Here is a 10394-nt window from a genome sequence, read left to right as displayed (position 1 = left end):
TAAAATATGCTTTTCGAGGGTGGGTTTTCTCGAATCCAAAAAAAAGTTTAAAGAGTGTCCTGCCTGGACTTATTTGAGAATGTCAGAATGGTTTCATTAAGGGAAGACAAATATTAGACAGCGTTCTTATTGCTAATGAGTCATCAGTACTCTTTTGAACAAATATAAAAAGAAGGGTTTCCTGTTTAAGCTGGATTTCCATAAAGCATTTGATTTAGTTGTTCGAGAATATGTTGATGAAGTACTAGAAAAATCCAGACTTTGGTAGTCTTTTCTTCCTAATCCTTACCAGGCTTTGTGTGTTTGTTAAAGCATTATACTCAGATTTTCCTTATTGTGCAACTGATCTTCTGTTTTCTGTGATGGTTTGATTAAAAAGATAAACTGTTAGAAATCTCAGCTTCTTATTTTGTGGTCAGCTCTTTGAGCTTTCTACTGTTAAATGGAACGTTAATGGTTCCTTTTCTGGAAAACCTGGTCCAACACGTACAGGTGGAGTCTTACGCGACCACATGGGATTGGTTATGGGTGTGTTTTCTATTTCAGTTGGGATCAAAGACTCCAATGAAGCAGAGTTGATAGCGGTGGCAAAGGCATTAGAATTATCATCTTTGAGAGGTGATTTGTCCAACAAGAAAATTATTGTTGAGTCTGATTCTTCTAGTGTTGTAAGCTGGATGAGAAAACCATCCTCTAGGCCTTGGTATTTCCATGAGTTGTTCATCCTTGCTGCTCGTTTCTCTTTGACCTTGGGTGCTGTGTTTTCCTCTCATGTCCTGTGTGAGGCTAACCACTTTGCGGATGGCCTTGCTAAACAAGCATCCCATGGATGTGATCTAAAATATCCAGGGACTGTGTCTTATGGGACTTTCTATGTATCATGTCTTTTGCTATATAGCTTCAGTTTTCTGTTCTGAAAGGAGCTAGAGACGAGTATTAGAGTTTGTGTTAGGGAAATGATGTCTGCTGGTCATTCATTGGGCAAGTTTGTTGGCCTGGGTTCCTTCATTTCTTCCGTGTATCTGTTTTTCATGGTTGATGTGCTAATATCAAACAATTATTATGTTGAAAGACACTGTCATTTCCCTTTCGGCCTGTGTCCACCATATATACCTATACATTAATATTTTAGAGAAGAAATATCAATCCATCATCATATCTCCTTGTTTGATATTCCACCAATATCTATTAATGCTTGTAGATCTCATACTGACACAGCAATGGAGGTTTAGTTTTTCAACGAGGTAGATGCAAGAGAGTGGAGGTTGAGAAAGTGCGAGTTTATGTCATTTTTAGTGGAGGTGAAGATAGTTTGTTGGTGCGTGTTTATGTGAATTTCAGTGGAGGCGAGTTTCAATTAGGGCTTCACTTGGGAATTTTAGGTTAGGTTAGGGTTTAAGTTTCGAATTTTACTTCAATATTTATTTTAGGGTTTTTGTGTTTTTTTAAAAGGTGGGGCTTGAGTGTTTATTTCATTATTTAAGTCTTTTTTACTTTTTATGATCAACATTAAAATTCTTTTTTTTTTCTCAATTTTATTCCGCATGATAAAAGGTTATTTAATCAGATGCCTAACAAATTTTAGTCAAACTAACAACATAATTAATGAACATATTTATTTTTTTAATCCTAAAATCGAAAATTCAAGAGTTGATTTTGCGAAATTTATTATAGCAAGATAAATTTAACTAAAATCATCTAATAGAAAGGTATGTAATGATTTTTAAAATACGGCTGGACAAAAAATTAAACAAGTATTTGAAACATTAATTAGCTACAATATATTGAACTTGTTGGCTTATATATATATATATATATATATATATATATATATATATATATATATATATATATATATATATATATAATCCAACAAGTTATCATATGTCTTTTGTGATGATAACAAGCAGTGTTATTAATCCGGACCCGATCGATAGGTCGATCTGGTAGCTGGATCAAATCGAGTAAGATAAAAGACCAGTCAATATAACAACCCGACAAAACTCGGTCGATCCATGATCCGGCGAACCCGGACGAGACCCGATTTTTTTTTCAAATGTGGTTTTTCTCTTATACCCCTCTTTTTTTATATTTTTTTAATTAATTATTAACACTTTTTAAAGTTTACTATATAAATACTAGAAAAATATTTTATTTTTCAATGTGTAATTTGAAACTTTTTAATATAAGTACTTTATATTCCTAAGAAAAAAAATTATTCTTTCAATGTGCGATTTGAAGTCTTTTAATAAATATACTCCATGTTCACAAGAAAGAAGTTATTTTTTCAATATGGGATAACAAAAAATTTTTGTTTCAATACTTCAACTTAAAAGGATAATATAGTATTTTTTTAACGTGGGATAAAAAACTTTTTAAAATATTCTTTTAAACTTTATTATTTACAATATGTATAACCTATATTCACACGGATTATTTTTTAATTTTTTCATATAAAATATTAAAATTTTAAATATATATTTTTAATTTTTTTAAATTAATCCAAATTGATTTATAAAATTTAATACCCGACTTGGGTCACCTTCAGATTGGATTAGATAACTATGATAACAAGTTTAGCAGTTACTACACGCCAAAACATCATGGGTAAGAAGGTGCTATGTTGACATCAAATTGATAAAGACACAATACCGACATCAACTTTTTTTTATGTAATTGACATATTTATTACTTTATACTTAGTCTATTTTTTATAATATTTTTTTTATTTTTTTCTTTAAGTTTTTTTTTTTTTTTTGAAAAAAATACTATTTTTTATTCTTTACAATTAGAATATTTATCACCCGTTTCCATGCCCTGAAGGTCCACCATGCTTTCTTTCATAACGTGACGTGTGTTTGTGCGCCGTATTAAGCATGAGAGAGCACTTAACCCCACCACACAGTATATTTACTGACTTCCACCTTCGCCGAAAGCTAACCATCCACTAGCGTTAGAGAGTGTGATAAGGTTTTAGCTTTGCCCTCACGAGATGCCAAGAGAGAGTGTCTTTTTCTAACATACAGCTTGCCAGGAGAAAAAGAAGAAGATAAGACAGTTTTTATGAGCCGAAAAAAAATAATCTGAACAGTACCCATACTCAAGAAGATAAAAGGCCTTTGGATTAATATTGAAGGATTCTTTTTGAATGTTGAGAGAAGAGATGTTTTGATTCGAGAAATCAAAACAATCTCTGATTATTGATTTAATAGCACTTGAAATTAACAACCTTGTTATATTCTTAGTGAATTTCTAGTAGAAGTTTCAGAGATTTGTCAATTAAATCTCATGTTTTTACTATTATTTTTATGTTATTCTACATAGTAAATATAAATTTAATATTATAATATAGAAACAAGTGAAAGATTATTATAATTTTTTTTGGGGTCTTGGATTTGATTTTTCCTTTTCTTTATACATTTATTTTTTTTTAAAAATAAATTCATGAAAGTAATTAATAAAATATTACACAGTTGATAAACTTGAATTTTTATATATGTGCTTTGTGTATAATAAATTAACACTGTAAAACTACTTTCAACATATAAGAAGAAAGATCTTAGCTGCCATTTATAAAATTTATTGTAAGTCATAATTCAGAAAAACTGCTGGAAATTCTTATTGAGTAAAGCTACTATATGTCTCGAGCATCCCAACAGCAGGACCGGTGCAGAAAATGGAGTTAATCAGCACGAGCCTTGAACAAGTCTAATCGCTTAGCTGTTGAACACTTTACTCGCCACATGGATTCGTGGAATTCTCTGTAAGTGAAATCTTTATAGATTGCTGGATGATCCTTGCCTACCAGCTTCTTAGCAGGTCCTATCATAGCATCATCCGATGGATAGCAATAACTGGCAATGGATACACGCTCTTTCTCACAGTTCACTATAGCTTGATGAAGCAAACTCTTGTATCTGTAGTTACTAAGTGCCTGGAAACAAACAAAAGAGAAAAAAATTAGTCATTTCTGAATCAATCCATAATTTTTTTTTTCTAACCAGTTAAAGATAAGTTATATATCGTTCAAGAATGTTTTTATATTACTATATAGATGGAATGGTTAATTGATCACCTGCAGGATATCTCCAACATGAACAACAACGGCGTTTGGAAGAGGATTAACATTTATCCACTTGTCATCATTAATAACCTGAAGTCCAGGCACATCATCTTGCATCAGAATAGTGATTATAGTTGGATCAGTGTGAGTCCGAACTCCATAAGTAACATCAAGTTCTGATTCCTGGCAAGCTGGATAGTAATTAATGGACACATAATGTCCTTTCAATATCTTGTCTATGTAATCCCTTTCCAGGCCCAAGCTCTCTGATATGGCCTCGAGTATTGCTACCTCCACCTCTCTCACACTTGCACAATATTCTCCAACATTTTCCCTGTCAAAAATTATATTGTAAATTAATGAATACAGCACAAAATAAATAAAGAAAATGAGGTCTAGATAATTGTATTGATGTTAGAGCTTGTTTACCTGAAAGAAGGAGGATTTGAAGGCCATTGGCTCTTGTATTCTTCAACGGGATGCGAGTGGAATTTCAAGGATTGCCTCGAGACAAAGATATTCCGGGTCTTGTCTTGAAAGCCCGTGACCAGCCTGATGACACTGTTCGGGTCAGTAGAGCGAAATTTCAACCTTTCTTCATCCGGCAAGTGGAAGAACTCTCTTGCCGTGCCCAGCATGCTGTTGATCTTCATTTCTGGAATTCCATGGTTCTTCACCTGATGTTGTAGCATTGATTGTTAGAACTATAATTAATTTTAAATTTACAAAAGAGATTTTTACTTCATGAAGAATATATTACATATGATTTGCGAGCAGGGAAGCTCGATAAGCATGGCTGTGACTATTTAAAAAAAAAACAAATTCAACGCTGTTAATTACTTTTCTGTCCTTTTTACTGTCACTCAAGTTCTGGAGTTATATTGCATTTAGCAGCAGCAACAACAACAATTTTATCATCGATTTATTACAGAATTTAATGTAGAGAATAATCTAAGCACTTTGATTATGATTATGAAGAATGCATGCAACAACATAAATTTTGTACCGCAAAAAAGCCGTTTTTCTCGCATGCAAGGCCAATCTGTTTGATGATCTCAGATCGGTGAGGACCGAGAAGGGCTTCCATGTCGATGATAGGGGTAGAGCCATCAGCTGATACATCAACACCAGAGAGAGTTGGAACCTCTGAAAGGGGATCAGTGTAGGTGTACGGAGCTTTGTTGGCCCCAGTTGAAGCAAGGTGATCACCAGCTTGTGGCAATATAGTGGGAGCCATGATTAAACTTGAAATGCAGTGCCTGCCTTTAATTCGTGGCTTGTATATTTGATGATCTGATTCTGTTGGTATGCAGCTGTATGATTCCCTATTTATATGAAAAAAATTATGTAGCTGTGTGGTGGAAAGTTAAACTTGTCAATGGTCACAATCAGTGGCGTTGTCTGCCGGTGAAAGGACCCAGTAAACAGTCCTAATTCTTTTTTCCCAAAACAGAAGGTAAATCGTTAAGAAAAAAAAAAAGGAAGGCAGAACGAAGAATCAATGTCTAATTGCAGAAAAGGGCAGGAGGGAAAAAAAAACAGTTTACCTAGCTAATTAAAATCAAAATTAAATAAAATTTTAAAATTTCAATGAAGAATTGGAAGCTGAAATCACTTGATAAATCTCAAAAAATAATAATTATATTACAAGTGAGAGAGGGGTAGAAACCACCAAGATCTTATATAAAATAAATAAATGATACAAAATTAATATATAAAATTAAAAATAAATAATCTATCACTAGACTTAAATTATTTAAATAGAATCCAGTCTCAATTATGTTCATAATCAGTGGTGGTGCTAGTCCAAGTACTCAGTAAACAGTCTAACTATTACTTGGGATTCGTTTTGAAGATCATCACCATCAAAAAAGAAAAAGAAAAGAAAAGTTTTGAGCATCTTTTTGAAAAAGATAAAGCATGCCCATTCATCTAGAAGCAACACGTAAATAAATTATGTTGTCCACATTCTCAGGATCTTTAAATGCTGCTTTAGTACTGTGCCATTCTAGAATGACTTGCCAGCATCCTTCATGATTTGACCATTCGCTCTTAACATAATACAGAATTTCAACATTGATGATTTTGAAGCAGCTTGCTCTATATCCAAGTTGGAGCCAGAAATATTTTCCAATTGGAAAAATATTTCTCAATTTAATTAGCACTAAAATAAATTAAAACCCAAATCATGTATGTACTACAAGTGTGTTTACCATCTAGGTGGTGGCCCAGTGGTAAGAGTTTGGGATCAAGAGGTTTGCTCCATCTATGATCTTAGGTTCGAGCCATGTGGTTGCTCATATGATGGCTACTGGAGGCTTACATGATCGTCGTTAACTTCAGGGCCCGTGATATTAGTCTAGATATACGCAAGCTGACCCGGACAGCCACATTAAACTAAAAAAAAAATTAGCATATTTCATAGTACGTAATTTCATAATTAAAAAAATAAATAAATTGCTACATTTCATGCGATGAGAATCTAAGTATTGAATACGCAGAGAGATCAGCCTCTCCAAACTCTTCAGGTGATTTCATTATTTGACTATATGCTATTTGGATATTGCACAAAATTAGTTTAAGTTGACTCATCCGGAAATTAAATAATACAGAATTTCAACATTGATGGTTTTGAAACAGTTTAATCAAGTTGTGTTTTTCAATGATGATGAAATGATACAGTTTTGTGTCTCAACACAACGGTCCTATGAAGCTCCTTTTGGTGCCCACTTGGTAAAAAACACCTTTTTAATTGAATATAAATCAATGAAAAAAATATTAATTAAATCGTACCATATCAAATTTAAAACTTTAATTATTTTTTCAAAATTTATAAGTTTTAATTTAACATATGCATGAACCGAGAAATATGGTGGCGGATAAGATTGATTGAAACATGGAAAGTAGATCAAAGGGTCACGTTGCTCTACTCTAGAATAGTTTAATAATAATAACAATAATAATAATAATTCATGTTCATGCAGACCAAATAAAGGTGTGAGGATATAATTTAAAAGTTGTTGAAGGCAAAAGAATGTGGATTGGAAATTCAAGTCAAGAATCAAATATATGATTATTGTCAAAACTTTGATATTATATTAAAAAATCAGTTTAATTCATAAAACTTAATTGTTAGATGAAGTTCAATAAATAACTTTTTACATGGTTAATTATGAATTTTGTTTTTACTAAAATATTGTATTTTTAAATCTCATAGTCTCATTTAATTTAAGCATGGATTATAATTAAATCAAATGAGAGTATTTAATTTCCGGTGTTTGGTTATACCATAAAAAATAAGTTAGAAAATTACTTATTAATTTATTTATTTTTTCAAGTTTATTAAAAAAATAAGACCAAAACTGGTGGATGAAAAAGTTGAAGGATGATAAAATTAAAAAAAAATCTCAATTTTATAAATTATTTCAAATAAAACATATAATAATTAAAAGAATAAAGACCAAATTTCACATATAAAAAAGTTGAAGGATGATGAAATTAAAAAAATAATCTAATTTTATAAATTATTTTAAATAAAACAAATAATAATAAAAGAATAGAGACCAAATCAGATAAAAAAAAGTTAAAAGAGGGTGAAATTAATTTTTTTTTTAATTTCATCCATTAATTATTTCAAATAAACAAATAACAATCAAAATAATTTATACCAAATTTAATAGATAAAAAAGTTAAAAGATGATGAAATTGAAAAAAAAAATCCAATTTAATAAATTATTTTTAAAAAATAGGGATCAATTCTGATGGACAAAAAATTTCATTTAAAAAAAGAATAAGAGAAAAAAATAACAATAAAAAGAATGAGGAATAAAATTGATATAAAAATAAAATTAAATCAATTCTTAAGGATAAAATTGAAAAAAATAAGAATAAAAAATTACTTCAAAAAAAATATACAGCAACCAAAAGATTTAAAACTAAATTTGATATAATCAACAAATAATAGGATATTATTGAAATTTTTACAACTTTTAAAAAATGAATTTCACCCAAAAATAAAAAAAAATATATTTTTCTAGAAAACAAGCTAAATTATTATTTGACTGAAAAATATTATTTATTTTGTAACTTTTTTTAATATAAAATAAACAAGAGAAAATGTGATTTTTCCCCCCTATAAAACCACTTTCTACTAAACAAAATGTGGGCTAAGCAAACCTTTCAAGAATCAACCATGGCCTCATTATTTGACTGTCTGCTGTCGGATTAAAAGCAAAATGCGATGTCTTTGGTACAAATTATTCCAAGACATGCACTATTTTTCTTTTCTGTAAAAAAATGTTCAATTAAAATTAAAATTAAAATTAAATCTATTATTGAAATGATTTTAAACCTAGGAAGTGTCCAACACCCATCACAGTGGTTATGATGAATACAACTATTGGTTAAAAGATAGCCAGTTACCTTAAACTATTAGTTGACGTGTTATTAAATTAGTCTTTGAATAAAAAAAACTTATTTCAGTAATCAATTAAATTAAATTAAATTATTTGATTTGATTTAGTTCAACCATTAATTTTTAAAAGCTTAATAAAATTCACGAGGAAACAGATTTTGTATATGAAAGGTGTGCGTGATTGCCAAAAAATGGTATTTAATTAAAAAAATAAATATAATAAAGACATTATTTATTTATTTAATAGAAATAAAAAATAAATTAATAAATCCATGAATTTAAACCGTATCTTGACTTGATCATAAATTGACCTTGACTAGATTTAACTTTTTTTCAAAAATATGTTTAATAACTTTGACTTAATTTAATCAATAACCGATATAATGACGTGGGGAATGAAGGATTGAAAAAGTTGCCATATTAATCTAGAAACGTTACTTTATCTTTATTTACTGTTTATTTAGACCAAGTTCTCGAGAGCAAAGAATTGAATCATATTATTATTTCAATTCAAGCATCCAACGCATGTCCTTATATATTGAGAATGGCGTATAAATAAAATCTTAATTATATTTAAGTTTAATTGTTTTAAATATAAAAAATTATTCCTTAAATCTCATTTATCATCTTAAATTTTTAAGTTGAGATGATTTTTTTATAAAAGTTATTTTTTTATAAAAAAAACTTTTATTTTATATTGTTTATTTACAATTGGTTTTTTTAAAGAAGGAAAGAAAAAATTTTCTTCATACCATTAGAAAATGATATAGAATTATTTATCAAGTTTCATCTAAAGTTTTGAATTGAGATGAATTTTTTAATTATATTAAAAATAGATTATAGACATGTGTGTACACTATTAAGAAAAGCCCTCGCTTAGGTTTTATTTTTAAAGTAGTAAAAGATGAACACAAAAAATAAAAGGAAGGTGAGCTGAAAAGGCAAGAAGCAAACATGGAAAGTACAACAAAATGAAGAAATCTAAGCCGTTGGAGTTTCGACTTATCTTGATCCTTTTTTGACTGGTTTTAATTATTATTTAGTATTTGTGCATGCAGTTTGGATTTTCTTTTAGGCTGCTTGTCTTCTGTGTAATTTTGTTAAGATAATTACAGGTTTTTTTTATTATTTTATGTAAGAAAGAAGGGAACTTTGGAGAAAATAGAGCATCTAGTAAAAGCTAACTACGTGCAAAGCACGATGCATAAGGCAAGAGCAGACAATTTGGCCATCAGGAATCCTGTGTTCAATTTCCAGATGAGACCAGCAGAATTTCTAGCTCTAGAATTGCAATTTTAAAATTGAGCCTTGCACTAGATTATATGTTTGAATCTAATGTGTATTTGTCAATAAGGTCCCCAAAAGGCGTAGCGTGATGACAAAAGGCTTGAAATTTATATAGCAGGTCTCGAGTTCGAGTCAGGGCGTGCATCTCTTGTGAGAGCCTGGGACAGCCGGGGTTTTACTCGTTCATCTAAATCCACAAAATATACTTTCTGGAAGGTGGGTTTTTCTTCGAATCTAAAAAAAAAAAAAAAGAATATTCGTCAGTAAGACTTTCTCTTTACATTATTCAACCGTACAGAAATTCTGCTATTCAATTTCTCTAGCAGCAATACGTTCTCGAAGGTCATTGGGATAAGGACTAGGCATGCATGCATCACAAATTAATTACAATATTGTAGCATTTCAAGCTTGAGGATAATCCCTTCCCATGAATTACAATAGAAGTAGCTAGATATAAACAGGATGAATTAAGCTACGAAAACGATACAAGGCCCAACACTCAAAGGAATTAGTTTTTTTTTTTTTTTGAAATCAAGAATATATATAGAATAAAAAAAGAAAACATGAGCAGAATTTTGGCTACATAAATTGTAGCTTAAACATCAATCTAATTATAATAAAACAAAATAA

At 30.1% G+C, this 10394-nt stretch overlaps 1 protein-coding gene across 1 annotated transcript; it reads right to left on the bottom strand.

Annotated features, from left to right (window-relative positions):
- Positions 1 to 3543: 3543 nt before the first annotated feature.
- On the bottom strand, positions 3544 to 5380 carry LOC7489075 (protein DMR6-LIKE OXYGENASE 1). The gene is made up of 4 exons (XM_024611818.2): positions 5070 to 5380; positions 4493 to 4740; positions 4076 to 4397; positions 3544 to 3934 (listed from the first exon to the last, which is right to left on the bottom strand). Exons 1-4 carry the CDS (start codon positions 5298 to 5300, stop codon positions 3683 to 3685), a joined length of 1053 nt encoding a protein of 350 aa, XP_024467586.2. The 5' UTR covers positions 5301 to 5380; the 3' UTR covers positions 3544 to 3682.
- Positions 5381 to 10394: the final 5014 nt, after the last annotated feature.

This window comes from Populus trichocarpa, chromosome 11 (genome assembly GCF_000002775.5).
Source record: "Populus trichocarpa isolate Nisqually-1 chromosome 11, P.trichocarpa_v4.1, whole genome shotgun sequence".
NCBI lineage: Eukaryota > Viridiplantae > Streptophyta > Magnoliopsida > Malpighiales > Salicaceae > Populus > Populus trichocarpa.
This window is presented reverse-complemented; position numbering and strand designations above follow the sequence as displayed.

Excerpts from the sequence above, each read along its gene's own strand:
- LOC7489075 (XM_024611818.2), bottom strand. The coding sequence starts at position 5,300 with ATGGCTCCCACTATATTGCCACAAGCTGGTGATCACCTTGCTTCAACT. Across the intron at positions 4,741-5,069 it reads AGAAAAACGGCTTTTTTGCG|GTGAAGAACCATGGAATTCC; the intron begins GTACAAAATTTA and ends CTACAACATCAG. Across the intron at positions 4,398-4,492 it reads TCAAATCCTCCTTCTTTCAG|GGAAAATGTTGGAGAATATT; the intron begins GTAAACAAGCTC and ends AATTTTTGACAG.